Here is a 23004-nt window from a genome sequence, read left to right as displayed (position 1 = left end):
TTTGGCTGCAAATTCCTGCTTTAGTTTTCAAAATAACATAAGCTTAACAAAAAAAACCTCAGGACTCAAAAAGGAACAAATTAAAATATCAAGATAAATTAATCCCAATACAGAAGTCCAGGCGTGCTCTGCAAGAGCTGCCACTGGAGAGAGAAGCCACCACCAGGGCAGCTGCTAGTGCTTTTTTCAAACGTCCTGGCAGGTTTACCTCCCATTTTACAAATCCGTAACACAGATTTTAGCGCCAGCCATGGTGGTAACAGCTCCAACACTCATAGGAATTCTATGAGCTCTTATTGCCGTGTCCGACGCTAAAAACCACGCTACGGTTTTATAAAGGGCTATTTGTAGACTTTCCACCATCCCCCCCTTTGCCCTCTCCAATCCTCTCCCTGTTAGGTCCTAGCTCATGTTCGCTGTCTAACAGCAGCTCTGGCAAGATACACATTTCAAATCTAGCACATTGTAATCACAAAATAGAAAATAAAATTATTTTTTTCTACCTTCAACTGCTATTTCCAACATTTGTTTATTTCCCAATGTCTACCGTATCTCTCTCTCTCTCTCTGCCTTGTGCCCTGGATCAAACCTCTCTATTCTCCTCCATGCAGCATCTTTCCCTTCTTTCCCTCCGTTATCATGTGCAACCTTTCTTTCTCTCTTCCTATGTACTATCTTTCCCTGCCCTCCACCCTCTGTCCAACATTTCTCCCTCTCTTCTCCATGCATGTCTCCCTCCCCTCCACCATATGAAGGATTTCTCTCTTACCCCTTTCTACCTGTTTCATCTCTCTATCCCATCTTCTCTTCCACCCCAACAATTCTTCCTCTCTTCCCCCATGTGCAGCAGCTTTCCTCCCTTACCACCCATTCAGTACGCATGGGAGGGAGCACAGAAGGATCACTCCTGCCCCAGTAACCACTGGACAGTCAAGGTTGTAAGGTAGGCTTCGATCATGTCCCCTCTCAGTCTCCTCTTTTCAAGGGAGAAGAGGCCCAGTTTCTCCTATCTCTCACTGTACGGCAACTCCTCCAGCCCCTTAACCATTTTAGGCACTCTTCTCTGGACCCTTTCGAGTAGTACTGTGTCCTTCTTCATGTATGGCAACCAGTGCTGGACGCAGTACTGCACTGGTCGCCATACCTCAGGGAAAGGAGAGAATGGCAGGAATGCTGGATCACAGGAGAGGGAGGGTAGGCCTAAATATAAACCAAGATTTGATACTTTTTTCTGTCCAAAAAAATCTTGGTTTATAGTCAAGTGTATACAGTACACTTCCCTCTCCTGATTCGTGGTTTTAGGATTCGCAATTTTGGTTATTTGCGATTTCCTAAAACCAGAATCACCTCTCCCCTCCCGCCTTGCGTGACCAATGAACATTACAATCTGGCCTATAGTTTGTGAATGAGCTTGTGCCACCACCTGCCGAAAGCCGCGCCTCTTGATGGAACATTGCTGGCTTTTACACAAACTCGCCATTTTCTGTCAGCCCTCAAGCAGGCGTGCACAGATCTGATAGTGTGGAAGGGAACGTTGTGCGTCATCGTGCAGGGTCAGAATGGTTGCAGGCACCCCCCCCTCATTCTACTTAACGTGGCCTAAGACATCAATGTAGTTATTGATAAGTGGTGGGATTGAAGGTAGCTTAATGTTATTTCGTTATATGGCCTTGGTAGTAAAAGGAGGGTAAAAAGAGAAAAACAAGGATTTGGCTATTACGACTTCTTTTGGAAAAAGCTTAAGGCTTCCAAAGTGGAGGAGTGGGGTCTGGTAGTTAGAGCACCCGCTTCAGTACACTGAGGTTGTGAGTTTGATTCTCACTGGGACCCAGGAGGGGGGCGGCCCAAAAGTTATTCACAAATTTTCAGTATTTGCGGCTGGCTCTGCCCCCTGATCCCCGAAAATACGGAGGGAGGAGTGTATTAATATTTTAAACTAAGACTACACTTCCCCCTTCCCATTCGTGGTTTCCCTACTCGCGATTTCACATAATCGCGATTTTTTTTTGGGGGGGGAGGAGGGAAAAAAACCCATATTTTTGTCTTCCCCCCGGCATCCCGGCCTTACCTGGTGGTCTATCGAGAGACTACGGGAACTCCTCACAGCCATTTCTTAATGCCTATCTGCACGGGGCAGGAGTGTAGGAAGATCACTCCTGCCCCAAAAACCAGCTAGACCACCAGGTAAGGCCGGGATGCCAGGAAAAGGCGGAAAGGAGGTGGGGGTGGGTCAGAGCCGGATATTCGTGGTTTTTCGCCATTTGTGGTCTGGCTCTGCCCCTATCCCCCGCGAATAACGAGGGAGAAGTGTATTACATTACAACAATACAATAGACTCTCTGTTAACCAGAACTCTCAAGCAACCAGCAAAAAAAAAAAAAATCTAAGAAATAATGTAATACTTTAAATAAAAATGAAAATAAAATAAATTTAAGCTTAAGTTGGCACGCCACACCCGAGTACACCCATGCATTACCTACCACATGTCCAGTAGTTTGTCTGAAACAGTTTAAGGTATGGCATAGTATGGTATATAGCAGGGGTGCCCACACTTTTTGGGCTTGCGAGCTACTTTTAAAATGACCAAGTCAAAATGATCTACCAACAATAAAATTTAAAAAAAACACAACGCACACTGTACGCATAGAAAATGTTAATTATCATTCCTATTCCAGGGTTTTTCAAAGAGGTCAAAGCAGATGACTCTATGCACTATCACCTCAGTAACAACCATACAAAAATAGACAAATATACCCCCCTCCCTTTTTACTAAACCACGATAGCAGTTTTTAGAGCGCAGGGAGCTGCGCTGAATGCCCAGCGCTGCTCTCGACGCTCATAGGCTCCCTGCGCTAAAAACCTCTATTGCGGTTTAGTAAAAGGGGACCTTAGTGTAAAATATAGACAGCAGATATAAATTGAGACACATTTCGATCACTAAATTTAAAATAAAATCATTTTTCCTACCTTGTCTGGTGATTTCATGAGTCTCTGGTTGCACTTTCTTCTTCTGACTGTGCATCCAGTCTTTCTTCCCTTCTTTCAGCCTGTATGCTTCCTCTCCTCCACACCTCATTCCCTCCCCCAACTTTTCCTTCCTCTCTCCCTGCCCTTTCTTTCTCTCTGCCTCCCTTTCCTTTTTTTCTGTTTCTCTTCTTTCCTTCTGTCTCCCTGCCTGCCCTTTTTCTTTCTTTCTTTCTCCCTGTCCTCCCCCAAGCCACTGCCATCGGGGACCCAAACTGCCATCGGGGACCAGGACCCAAACCGCCACCAATAACAGGCCCGAAAGCCGACGCCAATAACACGCCCAAAAGCCGACGCCGCCCCAACCTCTCCCTGCTTCGGCCGACCAGCATCGCGAGGAACTGTTGGGGGAAATGCTGCCGGGTCCTGCCTTCGCGGAAACAGAAAGTAGGCAGGACCCGGCAGCAAGAAGAGGAAATGCTTCACTAACATGTCTCCCGCCTTAGCCCGTAGCGAACGCTTGCTTCAGGGCTCTCAACATGTGCGTGCAGGCTTCCCTTCTCCCCCCCCCTCCCCGGACATAACTTCCGGTTTCGGAGGGAAGAGAAGAGAAGCCTGCACGCACACGTTAGAGCCCGGAGCATAAGTTCGCTAGGGGCTGAAATCTCCAAGCCGGTTTTTTTGGTTTTTTTTTTAATGTTCAGCAGCGGCAGATGACAGCTGGGCGGACCGCCCAGCTAAAAGGCCCTAGGGAGAACACTGAAGGCTGATCGGCCCGTAGATCAGGACGGCAACACGAGTGCGATCGACTCGAGTTGCCTTCCTGAGCTACTGGTCGATCGCGATCGACGCGTTGGGCACCCCTGGTATATAGGATTAGACCTATTTTTAATAATAACTCTCAAGCAACCAGAAACAACATTTATCCAGCATCTATCAAGCCCCATGGGTGCCAGTTAACTGAGAGTCTACTGTAATTGGTTACACTTGTGCATAGCCTACCCAAAATCAATACAAGCAACTGAAATGTCAAAAATAACCAAGAGAATTATTGCACAAGTCACACGATTAAAAGTAAATCCAACTACAATGCTACATTCAACTCAATCATCTCTGGTATTGTGACAGCACAGAGCAGCTCAGGTTCAAGACTAGAGAACAAAACTCAACTGATGTATTTAAAGTTTTGCTAGTACTTTCTATTGCAGTATATCAAATCTCAGGTGTAACAATTTTCCATAGCAAGACTGAACATTAGAAGGTTAAAAAAAGTTCTATAATAGAGGGGGAGAGTGTGGGGTCAAGTGGTTAAAGCTACAGCCTCAGCACCCTGGAGTTGTGGGTTCAAACCCAAGCTGCTCCTTGTGACCCTGGGCAAGTCACTTAATCCCCCCATTGCCCCAGGTACATTAGATAGATTGTAGGACAGACAGAGAAAAATGCTTGAGTACCTGAATACATTCATGTAAACTGTTCTGAGCTCTCCTGGGAGAACGGTATAGAAAATTAAATAAATAAAGATTGCTTTCTTCTGTTCTAGTCAATGTGAAAGTTTAGAACTGTAAAGCTTTCTTCTATTTTTCTACAAGATGATATCAAATAACATAGAACTACATAGATATTTATATAAACTTAAAAATTTTGGTACCTTTTATTTGTAAAGGCCAACTGTTCCAACTGTTCTTTCCAGAGGATATCATCTTCTGTTCTATTAAAGAACATCAATTTTATTGTCCTTAACATAAAAACAAAGACAGAGGTTACCCAAGAGAGAAAAAAATTATTTAGTATTTGCTCCCACAATAGCAGCATTAGGACTGAAAAAAATACTGTTTTAATTTAATCTAATCTGGGATTTATGCCTACAGAGGTCCAAGGCAACTTACAGTACACTTTATGCAGAACAGTTTAGTACAGTGCAAGGAAACTTAGATATACATTACAGTACAAGGATGCACTAGAGATACATCAAGATCTTTGGGATTCTTTGATGTAGAGATAGTCGCACCATGCAATTAATGAGGTAGTTTGGTACAATTCAGCAGAGCTGTGGGAGGTACAATTAATGAACGTTTAGGGGAGAAATATATTCAAGAGCTAATATGGTTCGATGAAAGATGTCATGAGGTAGATAGAGTCTGTTACAGTCATTAACTAGTGGTTAGCTGAGTCCTTGGTTCCATGGTAGTAATGGGATGAAGAGTGATTTAGTGTGCCTATTTCCCCGGGAGTCTGTTGTGTTTAAGTCTGTTAGGTACTGATGGGTTTTGGGCTTAGTTGCCAGTAGAGTTTATGGAGTAGAAAAGAAAGGTCTTTAGTTTCTTGTGAAATTAGATTCAGATCTGCGTCTTTAGATTCATTGTTGCATACTTGGATTCAGATCTGATGGTTAATGGGAGGTTGTTCCAAGCTTTCACACCAGAGAATGTGAACATTGCGTGGAATATGCGTTTATACTTGAGGTTTTTTGTTGTGGGGAGGTTCAACTGTATCCTGTCAAGATTTCTGGCTGAAGCAGACCATGTTGAAGTGAATAGGTGAATTAGTGGTGCAGAAAAGCTCCATTGAGTATGTGGCGCATAATGCAGGATGTTTTGAATTTTATTCAAGATGAGATGGGTAGCCAGTGAAGTTGTTTGAGGCAGTTAGAAATTGAGTCATATTTTTTCAGTCTGAATATGAGTCTTATTGTTGTGTTTTGTTTGAGCTGCAGTATGTAGATAAGGGTGATGTTGATACCCATATGTAGATGAAGTTGCAGTAATCTAGCTGAGTCAGGATTAGCATCTGCAACAATATCAAAGAGCAAAGGAGATAGTGGTATAAAATTATAAGTGAATATGTTAAAAAGAAACCAAAAATGGTACATAAGCACATAAGCATTGCCTCTGCTGAGTCAGACCATAAGTCCTTCACGCCCAGCAGTCCGCTCCCGCGGTGGCCCCCCAGGTCAATGACCTGTAGTGATCTATTACTCTACTACTCTATTACTTTACAGCCTTCTGTACTGTATAGTGACCCTTTAATTGTACCCCTGGATCCCCTTTTCCTTCATGAACTCGTCCAATCCCCTTTTGAACCCCAAAGTCGCACTCTGCTCTACCACCTCCTCTGGAAGCGTATTCCAGGCGTTCACCACCCTCTGCGTGAAGAAGAACTTCCTAGCATTTGTTCTGAACCTATCTCCCTTCAATTTTTTTGAGTGCCCTCTAGTTTTTGTTGCCCCTGCTAGTCTGAAGAACCTGTCCCTCTCTACCTTCACTATACCCTTCATGATCTTATGAGTTTCAATCATATCCCCTCTAAGTCTCCGCTTTTCCAGGGAAAAGAGCCCCAGCTTCTCCAGCCTCTCAGCATATGAGAGGTTTTCCATGCCCTTTATCATTTTTGTCGCTCTTCTCTGGACCCTCTCGAGAATCGCCAAGGTACGGCGACCAGTCTTAGAGATATTTGGAGCATTGAGATTAAGCATCAAATTTCAGCATCTCAATGGCCACAAATTTGGTCTTGGAGGATGAGATGTACAGTGTCTGCATCTATGAGACAAACTTGGTTTTTTCTTCTGCATAGAGTATTTTGGACCCCAGTTAGACTACAAAAGTTAAATAGTTCAAAGTCTAATAGATGTTGCACTGTAATCTTGAAGTAGGGACTTTAGATTATCTTTTGTTTTATTGTCCCTTTATCTTAGCCTTTTGGAACTCAATTTGGGATCAAGTAAATTGTTTATTGGAAAAGCATGTGGAATTATCTTATGATACAGTACTATTTGGTATGTCTATGAGGAAAAAGAGCCAAATATCACATAACAATAAACTTTTATTGATAATGACAGGAGTCGCCATTCAGCATATCACAAGTAATTGGAAAAATTACAGTAGACAATTATAATTTCTGGTGGAACTCATTATGTCATATATAAAATGGAAAGAGCAATAGCTATACAACAAGGAAGCTATAAGAAATTTAATAAAATTTGGGAGCCATTAACTTCTTATTGTAATGAGTAAACACCATTTTCTATTGTAATATACACCGTCTAATGTTTGGGGGGGAGGGGGAGGTATATTTTATATTTTTCTTATTGGGGAAATAATAGAGGAATGATGGGAGGGGAGGGTGGTAATTTTATGTATTGTAAGATAAATCAGAAAGATTGTCAAGTGATGTGTTTAATTGTATTGTTTTATTGTTTATGCACTTGATGTAAGATTGAAAACGAATAAAGAATTGGAAAAAAAAAAAGGATTAGCATCTGCATGAGCAGGGCAAAGTGTTGTTAATGGAAGTATAGTCTGATAAGTCTCAGTTGTCTCATAGTGAAGAAGTTTTTCCTCCAGAGATTGGAGATTTGCAGTTCCATTAATAGCATGGAGTCTAAGATGCAGCCTAGAACTTTGAAGGATTTGTCTACTGCAACCTTCTTGGAGAGTTTGTCAGAGCTGTGTGTTGTGGGATATGAAAGCAAAGAATTTTGGTTTTTGATGAATTTAGTTTTAGTTTGATGCCCATGTTTGTATTTTATCTATGTTGTCTGAGATTTTTTGGGCTGTATCAGATTGGTTGCTAGTTGTTGGGATGAGGAGAAGGATGTCATCTGCTTATGACAGTATGCACTCATCGTTGAATTTAATATCATCAAGTGAGCTCACAAATAGATTAAATAAAATAGTGGAGTGGAGAGTCCTGGGGTACTCCTCCGTAGAAGGCCTTCCAGTTGTTGGAAAAGGTGTCATCTTTCTTGACAAGGTACTCTCTTTTTATGAGAAAATCCTTAAACCAATTTAGAGCGGTATCTGTCACTTCTATTTCAGAGAGGAGGAGGTGGTGATCTACTGAGTTGAAGGCAGTGGAGATGCTGAATTGGCGAAGAACTGCTAGTCGGCCTATGCTTAATAACTGTTTGATTTTTGTGGTCAGGTTTAGGAGAAGTTCTGTGCTGTAGCCGGAATCTGAATTGGAAGGAGTGTATGCTGGAGTGTTGTTGTATATATGTTGCAAGTTGTTTGCTTACATGGGTTTCTAGGAGTTTGATGAATATGGGTATGCCAGCAATGGGTCTGTAGTTTGAGGGGGTAGAGAGATCTGCATTCGGTGATTTAGATATTGGCTTGAGTATATTTTTCCTATTTCTTCTGGAAGCTGGCCTTGGTATAGAATGCAGTTTATGAACTTGGTAATCCATGTGATGAATACTTCAGGTGCAGAAGAGAGAAGGTAGGAGGGACAGTTGTCCAGGGAGCTGCAGCGAGTGGAAAGCTTGTTTAGTAGTCTTTTTTGTCTCAGAGGTCGATAATGCGGTAAAGGAGTTCCATATTTGGTCAGCATTGAAGGATTCCACAGGATTTTCATTCGTGTATTGTGTTAGTTTTTGGGCGATGGTCATTTTGGCAAATTCTTTTTGAACTGCTTTGATCTTATAGAGAAAGAAGTCAGCAAGGTATTGGGCAGTTGGTTGGCTGTGTTGACCTGTGGGGTCCTGTTTGGGGGAGGGGGAGCTGTCATTAAACTCCATACAAGGTGAAATAACTTTTTGCTGTCTAATATTTTTTGTTTTCTATTTCATTGGTATAGTAGTTTTTCTTAGCCTCTGAGATGTTACATTTATACTTGTTTATTGCCGTCCTCTACAACGTTTTGTGGTCGGGTGATTTGCTCTTCTGCCATTGTCTTTCTAGCCTTTGGTACAATTGTTTTCCAGTTTTCTGTAAGTCAGGAGTAGGTTTTAATTTGTTTTATTTTGCGAGTGTGTTGAGGGGCAAGGAAGTCTAGGGTGTTAGTAATGGAGGTGTTCCAGTTTGTCCTTTCTAAATACATAAATACAATGCTATCAGAGTAGAAGAGAACGGGAAATAAAAATGTAATAAACTCAAAATCACCTAGTATGAAACAGTAGTCAGCTGTGGAGCATTCACAGTCAAACCCTCATTCAACAGTGGAAAAGTACAACAGGGTGGGATACTACAAAACCATTGCAGGATACAAAGGGAGCTCAAGAGAGATTCTGGCAGCTCTGATAAAGAATATTCTTAATAATCTTTGGGGAGAGAGGTTCCACAGGTCTGGAGAAAGGCAGCTATGGAGCTTCCTTCAAAAGTGGTAACAAAGCAGGAGGTGAGAAATTACAGGCTGGTAAGCCTTGGAAAAGGCAAGAGACACTATTGAAGGAAAGGATGGTGAGCTATCTACAAGTCCAAAGTAACAAGGCTTACTAGAAACAAGTCCCGCTAAACTAATATCAGTGATTTCTTTGACTGAGTGATTAGTCATCTTGAATTTCAGCAAAGCTTTTGATAGAGAAATGGGACAGACTGAAAGGTCCATCTTGCCCAGTTATCCTGCTTCCAACAGTGGGCAATCCAGATCACAAGTACTTGGCAGAATCCCAAAGAGTACCACGATTCCATGCTACCAACCCCTAGGGATAAGTAGTGGCTTTTCACATGCTTACCTTAATAGCAAATTTTGAATTTTTTTTTCCCGCCAGGATCTTGTCCAAACCTTTTTTAAACCCAAGTATGATCATTGTTTTTAATACATCCTCTGGCAAGTTCCAAAGCTAAACATGAATATACTAGAGGCCAACCAAATTTTGGTTTCAGCACCAAAACCAGCCTGAAATTCCAATTTGGCCATATTTTGGTTTCAGCTAAAATGTCAGTGCATTTCTAGCTAAAAATCAAAAATCCTCCCCAAACAAAATCACCCGTAGGACCTTTCTCGGGCCTACCATTGTAGCCCTGGTGGTCTAGTGGCCTAATGGGGCAGAAGCCATCCGCGGTCACTCCTACCCTTGCTGTTGCCACTGTCAAAATAGCTGTTGTAACTGCTGTTGAAGGTTGTGGCACCAGTTTTGAGATTGTAGCTGGCATGGACAGAAGTGATTCACTGCCTATGCTGCTCCAATTTCATAGCAGCTGCCATCATGCAAGACTGTCACTGAAAATATTGTCAGCCATTTTGATGGTAGATAAAGCAATAGCAGGAGCACCTGAAGATCACTCTTGCCCAAATTAGACTACTAGACCACAAGGGTTTAAAGTAGGCCTGAGGAGGTAGGGTAGAGGGAAGCTCTGTCTAGTCAGTTTGTTTTGAGAATTCAGTGATTTGAGATAAAAATATCAAGAGAGAGGCTTCAAATTTCATCAGTCTCCCAAAGCTCTTCCAGGACTCTCTTCCCCTTCACATAAGAACAGCCTTACTGAGTCCTCAGGGTGGCCAATCCAGGTCACTAGTACCTGGCCAAAACCCAAAGAGTAGCAACATTCCATGTTACCAATCCAGGGCAAGCAGTGGTTTCCCCCATATCTTTCTTAATAACTGATTATGGACTTTTTCTCCAGGAAATTGTCCAAACCTTTCTTAAAACCAGCTACGCTATCTGCTCTTACCACAACCTCTGGCAATTTCATCTGTAACCCAGGCTCCTTTTTGAGGAAGAGGAACCGAAACTCTGGGGGGGGGAAAACCCTGCCCAAGCCCACATTTAGCTTCTGTGAAGGGTGCAGTGAATGGACAGCATTATCTGCTTTCATCAGGAAACTTCTGCATTAGGCGGAGCCATCTGATCTACCTCATGTGGGCATGCTCCCATCTCAGCCCCAGCTAACACAGCTGAAAATCTGGGAGCCGCCTTTAAGCACATCAGATGTTGTAGCAATGGGGCTGTGATGTTCCAAGTAGAGAATGACACAGGGACAAATTGCGGCATTATTGGGCATGGTTCCTGTGATCTCATGCTTATATGAAGCTGCGTTCTTCCATGGTAGAGTGTAATATGATCTGGGGAACTTGTTTTCATTTGGGACCTGCCAGCAATTATGGCTCTTTTCCGCCTTCCAGGTATTAGGATATGGCCATGGTACTTTCATGCTTCCACAGAATCTGTGTGCTCATGCACATTACTATGGTCATATAACTTCTGGTCTGCTTCACTCTGAGAAGGCAAATTTAACAGGTTGTTGTACCGAGACCCCATGGCAAGCCTCTGTATTGGGTACTTCTTTCCCAAGTCTCCCAGAAAGGCATTCGAGATTCCTGCTGACCTTTTGGGGGAGAGTGTGGCGCATTGGTTAAAGCTACAGCCTCAGCATCCTGAGGATGTGGGTGCAAACTCACGCTGCTCCTTGTGACCCTGGGCAAGTCCCTTAATCCCCCCATTGCCCCAGGTACATTAGATAGAGTGCGAGCCCACCGGGACAGACAGAGAAACATGCTTGAGTACCTGAATAAATTCATGTAAACCGTTCTGAGCTCCCCTGGGAGAACGGTATAGAAAACTGAATAAATAATTAAATAAATATGGAAACCGTCCAGATATAGACGGTATATAAATTTTAAAAATAGATAGATAAGATTCAGGAACAAGATAAGGAAGCACTTGTTCACAATGGTAAATCCTAATAGTGGTAATAAATGTCAAAAAAGAATAGGGCACTTGTACTACTTTGGTGATACGAAAGATCAAAAATCAAAGTCAATTGGTACTTGACAGGAAAGACGACTGGGCAGATTCATTTTCTGCAATTGTTTTTTAAAAATCTTTTTGGATGATACCATAAACTAGTTCTAATCTTTATTTATTAAAAAAAGAATGTACATACCACAATAAAAAGCAATATTCTGTTCCATTTATCTTTAAAATTAGAACACATACCTGAAACTGCAAATATCTGCCAGTAGTTTAACCATTGGGGTAAAGCCTGTGCCTGCTGCCACTAAAAACAGATCTTCTACTGTATGAAGTAGAGACTTTCTAAAGTTGCCTTGAGGACTGCTCACCAACAGGTTATCTCCTATAGAAAACAAATCAAACACATCTCACAGAATCTGAATACAAACAAGAATAAGTACTTTTTTATCTAAGGAGCAAAAAATAATAGAATACAGTGCTCCCCCGCGAATTTGCGGTCCCGGTCATTCGCGGTATTTTCTGACCGCAAATGACCGGGCAGGAGAGGGCAGCCAGAGCGCCTATGAGTGAAGGAAATCACTCGCGGTATGTTCCAACTGCCTCTTCCTGTACTAAAGTCGGACCTCACCAATCAGGAGCTGCTTTGACACGCAGCTCCTGATTGGTAAGGCCCGACTGGCTGCCCTCTCCTGCCTCTCCGGCTCTCCTCTCCTGTCTCCCCTGCTAAAAACCGAATATCGGGGGAGTACTGTATATGAAAAGATGCTACCAGAGTAAATATAACATTCCAAAGGATAGAAACTCTACGGCAATGAATAAAAGTTCAAGAAAAAGGATAGGATTTGATATACTGCCTTTCTGTGGTGAGAAGCTCACATTCCAACTTCGTTCCCCCCCCCCCCCCCAGTGAGAGGTTGTAAACTGAAAAAACACCATGAACACCTTCTCTCACACCAGGCAGCATCGTGGGGTCAAGACCTAGAACAATTGCTTTCGCCCACTACTTATGAGGAATTTAGGAAATATCTAAAAACACACCTGTTCCTAAAGCATCTAGACAACTGATCCACTCATCTCTCTCCCCTCAATAGCGATCAACTTGTCCTATTGATCACTTTCTCCTCAACAATGGATTTCCTGTCCTATTAATTTTCTTTCTTCCACCCCTCTTAAAGTCAATCAATTTGTACCTTTGCTTAGTCTTTTGTAAACCGCATAGAACTTCACGGTAAGCAATTTACATATTATACTGTATATAGGTACTTAATTGCCATACTGGGACAGACTGAATGTCCATCAAGTCCAGTATCCTGTTTCCAACAGTGGCCAACCCAGCTCCCAAGTACCTAGATAGACCCCAAGTAGTAAGACATATTTTATCTGGGGCAATGGAAGGTTACGTGACTTGCCCAGATACCTAATTATTTTATACCTCTTTTTACATGTCCTTGTGAAAGACTGCTTAAAGGCAGAATGAATTTAAGTAGTTTTGCTATTGTTTATTCATGGCAAGTGTTAGATACTATAATATTCTGCCACACAAATATTTACTTTTATATATGACTGGAACTAGACTAAACTCTAGCCTTATATTAAAAAATAAAACAAAGTCCCGTCTATTACATAAGAAGCGGTGCTGAAAAATTCTCAGCCCAACCAAGAAGGGGACAACGTGAAGCCATGAAACTTACAAGTTATTCCACATATTCACTTCTAATTTCAACACATCTGGCATATCATGTGTGAAGTTTCTGTAACCCTTCCAAAATATACTCCCTTGCAAGGACAGCGCAGGCAGCGATTTCCACGCTGCACGTTAAGTAACTGACCTGGAAACCTTCTCGTTGACGTCAGAGGGAAGGCTTGTGGGTCAGCCACATACAGCATGCGACTTGCTGCCTGCGCCGTCCTTGGAAGGAATGTTGTTTAAGGCCAAAGGAGCAAATGCGGCTCGAACAAGAACTGGGTCGGCTTCGGGGGAGGGTACGGGCAGGCAGGAAGGCGGGATTGGGGAAAGGAAGAAAGGAAAATTGGTCATAGAGAGAGGAGACAGAGATGCATGGGGGAGTGAAGAAAAAAGGAGAAATGTTGGATATAGTGCTGGAGAGGGTTGATAGAAGGAGAAATGGAAATGGGGCTGATGGGCAGTGGTGATAGGGGGAGAAACGTTGGATGTGACAAGAGAAAGAGAGAGAGAGAGGAGAGAGAGAGCGAGAGAGACTTGTTGCCAATAGGGGTGGAGGAGAGAGGAAGAAAAGTTGGACTCATGGAGGGACAGAAAAAGATGTTGGTTGGGGAAGGGATGGAGGTCCGGAGGAGAGGACGCGTGCAGGAGGCAGAAAGTGTTGGACTCATGGAGAGAGCGAGGTAGTGTGAGAGAGATGGATGGGGAGGGTGAGAAGGAGAGAAAGAGAAATGTCACTCAGGGGAAGAGGACAGAGTAACTCATGGAGGGAGAGAGAGATGTTGGTTGGGGGAGAGAATGAGGACTGGAGGAGAGGAAGAGTGCAGGAGTCAGAGAGAAAGAGATGTTGGACTGCTGGAAAGGAGGGAGAAATATTGGATTTGGCGGTAGAGGGGGTGGGAGAAATGCCGGGATCTATCAAGACAGATGGACAGAGAGAGAGAGGAGACATGTTGCTAAAGGGGTGGAGGAGAGAGGAAGAAAAGTTGGACTCATGGAGAGACAGAGAGAGATGTTGGTTGGGGAATGGAATGAGGACTGGAGGAGAGGAAGCATGCAGGAGGCAGAAAGTAAGAAATATTGGATGCACAGTCAGAAGGAAGTGCAACCAGAGACTCATGAAATAACTAGACAGCAAAGGAGGAAAAATGATTTTATTTTCAATTTAGTGATCGAAATGTGTCAGTTTCGAGAATTTATATCTGCTGTCTATATTTTGCACTATATTTGTCTATTTTTCTATAGTTGTTATTTAAGTGACATTGCACATTTTAAAGTCATCTGCCTTGACCTCTTTGAACCCCCCCGAATATAAATGATAATTAACATTTTTTCTGCGTACAGTGTGCTTTGTGTTTTTTTAATTTTATGGTTACCATTATGTATTAAGATTATATTGTGTGTATATGAAAAATGGATGGAAGCGCATTACAATTAGTACTATTATTATGGGGGTGGGGTCAGGGGCACAGCTTGGGCGGGTCTGGGGTGGAGCTTGGGCGGAGGTACCCCGTTGATATTTATTAGACTTAGGGGGTACTTGGCTTGAAGAAGTTGAGAAACACTGCCTTAGAGGATAATGATATTGCTAGGTATTATGCTAAATACAAAAAATTAGCCTATGACACTATTCTTTATACAATATTTAAGAATAAGGTAATACTCAATAAAGCACCTTATGTATGCTAGAAAGTAAACCGGTATACATACAAAAATTTCTGAAGTAATCTTATCCTCGATATGTCCATCCAAATGTTCAAGTATTTGCAATAAAAACACCAGAATAATGGCTGTCAACGATTGCGGCGTTTGCTGCAATGGTTGAAAGCCATTATTCTGGTGTTGGACATTTGGATGGACAAAGAGCAACAACAGAAAAATCCAACTGAAGCTGCAGTAAAAAATCACCAAAACGGAAAAACCAACAGAAACTGCAGGCAATGTACAAGATGCAGGCAGGATTTATTGTACCAAATTAAAATGCATCTTTGATTTTATCATTCAACACCAAGACTCCTGAGGTAGGCCCTCCTTGGCCAACACACGATTTGTGTCGAGTCTGTGTTATAATAATAAAAGGGATTGAGCACCATCTGGTCTCCTTCATTGTTGTTTTCATGCATAAGTAGGAAGCCATCGATTCACTGAGCAGAAGAAGAAACACCGATTGGGTTTGCCGATCCGAAATGAAGCGGCTGCTGAGGACCAGTCGCTTCACTGTCCTTGCCGACTCTCCAGCTCTCTGCCACCCTGAAATCCCAGTATTGAGTTTGCAACCCCATATAAAACAACCATCAAAATAAAACTGTAAAACTACTATGCATATGCATACTAACTCCCTTTTTATATATTCTGCAAAAAGCGCAGTGCAAGCCCATGGTTTTAACCCGCGGTTTTAAAGCGTGTTCTGTTCCATAATCTAGCGGATGACACAAAACTCTCCAGCAGGGCCAGAACTGTTGAAGAATGCAAAGAATTGCAAAACGACCTGAACAAACTGAGTGAGTGGGCAAAAAAATGGAAGATGAGCTTCAATGTGGAGAAATGTAAGGTCTTGCACATAGGGAAGGGGAACTCCATGTACAGCTATACGATGGGAGGGAGGGTACTCGGGGAAGGCAGCCAAGAAAAAGATCTGGGGGTATTGGTAGATATCACAATGAAGCCGGCGGCACAATGTGCAGCGGCCTCAAAAAAAGCGAACAGAATGTTGGGCATTATCAAAAAAGGTATCACTACCAGAACAAAAGAAGTTATCCTGCCACTGTATCGAGCAATGGTGCGCCCACATCTGGAATACTGCGTCCAATACTGGTCGCCATACCTCAAGAAGGACATGGCAATACTCGAAAGGGTCCAGAGGAGGGCAACGAGGATGATAAAGGGTATGGAAAACCTTTCATATGCCGAACGGTTAGACAGGCTGGGGCTCTTTACCCTGGAGAAGCGGAGACTGAGAGGGGACATGATAGAAACTTATAAAATCATGAAAGGCATAGAGAAGGTGGAGAGGGACAGATTCTTTAGACTAGCAGGGACAACTAAAACAAGAGGTCATTCAGAAAAACTGAGAGGAGACAGATTCATAACGAATGCAAGGCGGTTCTTCTTCACTCAGAGGGTGGTGGACACCTGGAACGCGCTTCCCGGAGAGGTAATAAGACAGAGTACAATTCTGGGGTTCAAAAAGGGACTGGATGACTTCCTGGAAGCAAAGGGGATAACAGGGTACAGATAGAGGTTTACCGTACATTGAGCGAATAGGGTATGGATATTTTAGGTTAGGTAGGGAACACTTTCAGGTCATGGACCTGGGGGGCCGCCGCAGGAGCGGACTGCCGGGCACGATGGACCCCTGGTCTGACCCGGCAGAGGCAACACTTAGGTTCTTATATGTTCTTATTCCTTTTTAAATGGTCCACTTGTAGGGCCAGCAAGTAAACTGTAGCCACCCCTCCCTCTTTATTTTGAGCTCGCTTGTGCGAAGAGCAAGGGCATGCACAAATTGCATCTACAATCAATAAGGACAATCTGTGTGTGTGTCTCGATCACTCTACAGCAGGGCTGCCCAAGTCCGGTCCTCGATATCTACTGGCAGGCCAGGATTTCTGGATATCCGCAATGAACATGCTCAGTCTTCACCTGTGAGGCACCGGGACACGGTTCGCAGTTGAAGGCAACACAAAGCACAGAAGACCCGTTTCAGAATTTTGAGTTCACACCAGGTGAAGTTTACAGTGAACTGGCAAGACTCAAGGTGGACAAAGACATGGGTCCAGACAATTTGCACCCAAGACTGCTCAGAGAATTGAGCGATGTCCTGGCGAAACCGTTGGCTGAGCTATTCAATCTCTCCCTAAGTAAGGGGAAAGTTCCCCTGGACTGGAAATTAGCTAATGTCGTTCCTCTGCATAAAAAGGGTTGCAGGGCAGAGGCTGCGAATTATAGACCGGTGAGTCTCACATCAATAGTGTGCAAACTCATGGAAACACTAATTAAAAGCAAATTGGACACAATCTTGAATGAAGGGAATCTTCGGGATCCCAGTCAGCATGGATTCACCAAGGGTAGGTCCTGCCAATCCAATCTCATCAGCTTCTTTGACTGGGTAACAAGAAAGTTGGACTTGGGAGAGTCTTTGGACGTCATGTACCTGGACTTCAGTAAAGCTTTTGACAGTGTCCCACACCGCAGGCTGCTAAGCAAGATGGAATCGATGGGGTTAGGAGAGACACTAACTGCATGGGTCAATGATTGGCTGAGTGGCAGACTTCAGAGGGTGGTGGTTAATGGTACCCTCTCTAAAACATTGGAGGTGACCAGTGGAGTGTCGCAGGGCTCGGTCCTGGGTCCACTCCTTTTCAACATATTCATAGGGGATCTGAGTCAAGGGCTTCAAGGTAAAATAACACTATTCGCCGATGACGCCAAACTATGTAATATAGTAAGTGAATGCAGTTTACAGAATTATATGGCGCATGACCTGCTTACATTGGAAAGTTGGTCCTCAACCTGGCAGCTAGGCTTCAATGCTAACAAATGTAAGGTCATGCACCTCTGAAGCGGAAATCCATGCAAGACGTACTTCTTGAACGGAGAAACTTTAACTAGGACTTCAGCAGAACGAGATTTAGGAGTAATCATTAGTGCAGACATGAAAACTGCCAATCAAGTGGAGAAGGCTTCATCTAAGGCAAGGCAGATATTGGTTGTATCAATAGAAGTTTCGTCAGCCGAAAGCCTGAAGTCATAATGCCGTTGTACAGGGCCATGGTGAGACCTCATCTGGAGTACTGTGTGCAATTCTGGAGGCCACATTACAGTAAAGATGTCCACAGAATTGAATCGGTTCAGCGGATGGCCACCAGGATGATCTCAGGGCTCAAGGGTCTCTCGTACGAAGAGAGACTGAACAAATTGCAGCTCTACACTCTCGAGGAACGTAGGGAGAGGGGAGACATGATCGAAACATTTAAGTACCTCACGGGATGTGTCAAAGTGGAAGATCATATTTTCTTTCTCAAGGGACCCTCGGCCACAAGAGGGCACCCGCTCAAACTCAGGGGCGGAAAATTTCATGGCGACACCAGAAAGTATTTCTTCACAGAGAGAGTGGTTGATCATTGGAACAAGCTTCCAGTGCAGGTGATCGAGGCAGACAGCATGCCAGACTTTAAGAATAAATGGGATACCCATGTGGGATCCCTATGAGGGTCAAGATAAGGAAATTGGGTCATTAGGGCATAGACAGGGGGTGGGTAAGCAGAGTGGGCAGACTTGATGGGCTGTAGCCCTTTTCTGCCATCATCTTCTATGTTTCTATGAAAGAGATTTGCATACCAAGAAGACAGTGCAGGCAAATCTCTCTCATGCATATTCATTGCGAATATCCAGAAAACCTGGCCTGCCAGTAGATCTTGAGGATCGGACTTGAGCAGTCCTGCTCTACAGCGATCCTAGGCATGCGTCCGATCAGATCATTTGCATACAAAATCTGTAGTGAATCGGTCACTCGGCAAAACTCGGCCAAGAATTGCCCAACAACGATCCAGATCGGTGAGTTTAGTGAATCTAGGCCAGGGATCTCAAAGTCCCTCCTTAAGGGCTGCAATCCAGACGGGTTTTCAGAATTTCCCCAATGAATAGGCATTGAAAGCAGTGCATGCACATAGATCTCATGCATGGGACTTTGAGACCCCTGATCTAGGCCCAAGTGTCTTAAAGTGCTAGAAAGCAAAAACACTTCAATGTGGCTATGAACATCATCACTGGTCTAAAAGACCCTAGTTATTTTTCTTTCTTTGTTGTGTTATTTAAATTTGAATTATTGTGCTTTAAAAGATTTTCTTATATGATCGATAATAGGCAGTATCAAAATGATTTTCTTAGGTAATACAGTGGAACCTTGGTTTACGAGCATAATTCGTTCCAGAAGCATGCTTGTAAACCAAAGTGCTCGTATATCAAATCAAGTTTCTCCATAGGAAATAAAGGAAACTCGCTTGATTTGTTTCCCCCATTCTGAGGCCACTGACGCTGCTCCACCTCACTCCCCCATCCCCAAGGCCAATGGCACACTTCCACCCTTCCCTCCAAGAACCGGCATCGCCACCCCCTGCCTCCGAATGCCCCCCCCTCCGTGAACCAGCATCGCCCATCCCTGCTCGCGAATGCCCCCCCCCCACAAACCAGAATCCCCCACCCACACAAACACAAGCCCTTACCCTGATCTGGCACCGGCATGCAGCACCAACCCATAGGACGTGCCGTTGCCAGTGCCTGAAAATCCTGCCTCTTACCTGGGCTGGGCCTTGAGCATCTGCAAATGCTCAAGGCCTTCTGGCTCCTGCTCTCTCTGCCGGTTCGCATGGGGGGCAATGCCGGTTCTTGAGGGAGGGGGTGTTCACGGGCGGAGGGAGGCGATGCCGGTGGGGGGGGGGGCTTGCAAATCATTTCAATGCTTGGTTTGCGAGGCACGATTTGCTTGAGTGTTTTGCTCGTCTTGCAAAACACTCACAAACCAAGGTTTGACTGTACTTTAAATATGTCTTATTCCCATATTGTTTTTCACATCAGCCCAGTTAGCTTCAGGATAGAACAAAATCCAGAAGCACTCAAAACAGAGATTATCATATCCACAGTAACTTTACCTATTGGTATTTTTTTGGATATAAGATATTTTCCATTCAGAACTTTGTAATTACAATGTGACATCGATCTGATTGAAAGTGGCTTTCTATGAATTCACAGCCTTTGTCTGCAGTGACACAGCCTTTAACAGGGAGACATAGTCATTTCGGGCTTCAAGTTTTTATGCTTTTAATATTGCTTGTAGTGAATAAATTTTGAATACCAACATTCTGCAATGGTTTGGTCTATTGCTTCTGTTCTGGGTAGGTATTATGTTACACACATACATGTATTAATGAAAAGTGTTAATCCACTTTTTTAAAACAATTTTTAGACAATTGCATTAAGGTTTCTTTCTTAAAACACTGCGGCAGAGCTGGTTACAGATACATAGTGCTAATTTACACCTGGCCTCTTTCCATATTGTAATGTAGTGAATCAGAAAAGTTGTAAAAAAAAAAAATAATAAATAAAAATCAATGGCTCTCCGTTATTGGGGGGGGGGGGGGGTCCCAATTTAACCAGCTATATAAGGAATCCCAGCCATGGCTCATTAAACTACACTGAAGGGAGAGTACCATTAAGCTACACTGAACAGTTTCAGACTCAGCAGAACCTATTTAAAAAGTTACAAAAATATAAAACTGCTTACCTATTTGAAGTTTGTCTATTTCCTGTGTGAATGCTCCATTTGGATAGATTTTAATCATCAAGTATATATATTTACTCTCATTAAGTATAAGTTCTTTGGAATCCAATTGCAAAGCTTGAGATACAGGTGTATATGGCTTCGCTACGTCTGTGCCTACAACAATACAAATTGTAAATTCACTCTACAAATGAAATCTCCAATTAAAATGCGTTTGATATACAATTAATGGTTACTGTCTTTTCTATCAGCAGAACTGCAAGGAGTAAAAGTCAACTTTCCCTGTAGATGGGCCCATTTACTGAGTTGCCCAACCATCTGAATATGATTCAGTGATTGTTAAAAAGGATGAATATGAAAGTGGAAAATCTGTTTACTGGTAAGTGAAAAAAATCCCTTATATTATTTTGCACTCATCTAGATCAGAGAATCCTTTTCTGATCTTTTCAACTCCATCATTGGAAATGAATGCTTAAAAATCTGTTCATATGCTGGCCTACATTTCAAATAGACGTAGACACTGAGCTGAACGGGGCAAGGAAATCCCCCCTCTGCAATCAGCTGAGCAGCTGTGGCAGGGAAAGCCCCCTTCCCGCAAAGTCGCACGGCAGGAGGGATGCCCACTCCATCCTTTCGGAACCACTGACCGACCCCCCTTCCCCCGAGAAATCTCCCAGCAGGAGGGATGCCCACTCCATCCTTTCAGAACCACTGACTGACCCCCCTCCCCCGAGAAATCTCCCAGCAGGAGGGATGCCCACTCCATCCTTTCGGAACCACTGACCTACCCCCTCTCCCCCGAGAAATCTCCCAGGAGGAGGGATGCCCACTCCATCCTTTCAGAACCACTGACCGACCCCCCCTCCCCCGAGAAATCTCCCAGCAGGAGGGATGCCCACTCCATCCTTTCGGAACCACTGACCGACCCCCTCCCCCGAGAAATCTCCCAGCAGGAGGGATGCCCACTCCATCCTTTCAGAACCACTGACCGACCCCCCCTCCCCCGAGAAATCTCCCAGCAGGAGGGATGCCCACTCCATCCTTTCGGAACCACTGCCCGACCCCCTCCCCCGAGAAATCTCCCAGCAGGAGGGATGCCCACTCCATCCTTTCGGAACCACTGGCCAACCCCCTCTCCCCCGAGAAATCTCCCAGCAGGAGGGATGCCCACTCCATCCTTTTGGAACCACTGACCGACCCCCCCCCCCCCTCCCCCGAGAAATCTCCCAGCAGGAGGGATGCCCACTCCATCCTTTCGGAACCACTGACCGACCCCCTTCCCCCCCCCTCTCCGAGAAATCTCCCAGCAGGAGGGATACCCACTCCATCCTTTCGGAACCACTGACCGACCCCCTTCCCCCCCCCTCTCCGAGAAATCTCCCAGCAGGAGGGATGCCCACTCCATCCTTTCGGAACCACTGGCCAACCCCCTCTCCCCCGAGAAATCTCCCAGCAGGAGGGATGCCCACTCCATCCTTTCAGAACCACTGACCGACCCCCCCTCCCCCGAGAAATCTCCCAGCAGGAGGGATGCCCACTCCATCCTTTCGGAACCACTGACCGACCCCCTCCCCCGAGAAATCTCCCAGCAGGAGGGATGCCCACTCCATCCTTTCAGAACCACTGACCGACCCCCCCTCCCCCGAGAAATCTCCCAGCAGGAGGGATGCCCACTCCATCCTTTCGGAACCACTGGCCAACCCCCTCTCCCCCGAGAAATCTCCCAGCAGGAGGGATGCCCCCTCCATCCTTTTGGAACCACTGACCGACCCCCTCCCCCCCTCCCCCGAGAAATCTCCCAGCAGGAGGGATGCCCACTCCATCCTTTCGGAACCACTGACCGACCCCCTTCCCCCCCCCCTCTCCGAGAAATCTCCCAGCAGGAGGGATACCCACTCCATCCTTTCGGAACCACTGACCGACCCCCTTCCCCCCCCCTCTCCGAGAAATCTCCCAGCAGGAGGGATGCCCACTCCATCCTTTCGGAACCACTGGCCAACCCCCTCTCCCCCGAGAAATCTCCCAGCAGGAGGGATGCCCACTCCATCCTTTTGGAACCACTGACCGACCCCCCTCCCCCCCTCCCCCGAGAAATCTCCCAGCAGTAGGGATGCCCACTCCATCCTTTTGGAACCACTGACCGACCCCCTCCCCCCCCCCCCCGAGAAATCTCCCAGCAGGAGGGATGCCCACTCCATCCTTTCGGAACCACTGACCGACCCCCTCCCCCGAGAAATCTCCCAGCAGGAGGGATGCCCACTCCATCCTTTCGGAACCACTGACCGACCCCCTTCCCCCCCCTCTCCGAGAAATCTCCCAGCAGGAGGGATGCCCATCCTTCCTGTGGCCACTTCCCTGGAAGACTTACCCCCCTCTTTTGCTAAGCAGCGCAAGTTAAATACCATTCTATTCCTATGGGTGGTTCGGCATTTAGATTGTTCTGCTTAATTTACCTCCCCCTCCCCCCCATTTACAAAATCGCACTAGAGTTTTTAGCACTGGCTGCAGCAGTAACAGCTCCGACACTCATAGGAATTCTATGAGCATCGGAGCTGTTACTGCCGCAGCTGGAGCTATAAACCACACTACAGTTTTGTAAAAGGGGGGAGGGGGATTAATGTGGTGTCTTATATACTGCTAAATCTCCCAAAGGATTCAAGGCAG

At 44.8% G+C, this 23004-nt stretch overlaps 1 protein-coding gene across 2 annotated transcripts in view; it reads right to left on the bottom strand.

The window, feature by feature from the left end:
* Positions 1–23004, bottom strand: part of LOC117356395 (cytochrome b5 reductase 4) — a 96734-nt gene that overhangs the window by 6890 nt on the left and 66840 nt on the right. For both annotated transcript variants that reach the window (XM_033935546.1, XM_033935547.1), the window contains 3 exons: positions 20344–20496; positions 11621–11759; positions 4613–4699 (listed from right to left, as the gene is read on the bottom strand). In XM_033935546.1, the coding sequence (XP_033791437.1) occupies positions 4613–4699; positions 11621–11759; positions 20344–20496 (379 nt within the window). The remainder of the gene's footprint in view (positions 1–4612; positions 4700–11620; positions 11760–20343; positions 20497–23004) is intronic.

The sequence above is a fragment of the Geotrypetes seraphini genome, chromosome 3, assembly GCF_902459505.1.
Source record: "Geotrypetes seraphini chromosome 3, aGeoSer1.1, whole genome shotgun sequence".
NCBI lineage: Eukaryota > Metazoa > Chordata > Amphibia > Gymnophiona > Dermophiidae > Geotrypetes > Geotrypetes seraphini.
This window is presented reverse-complemented; position numbering and strand designations above follow the sequence as displayed.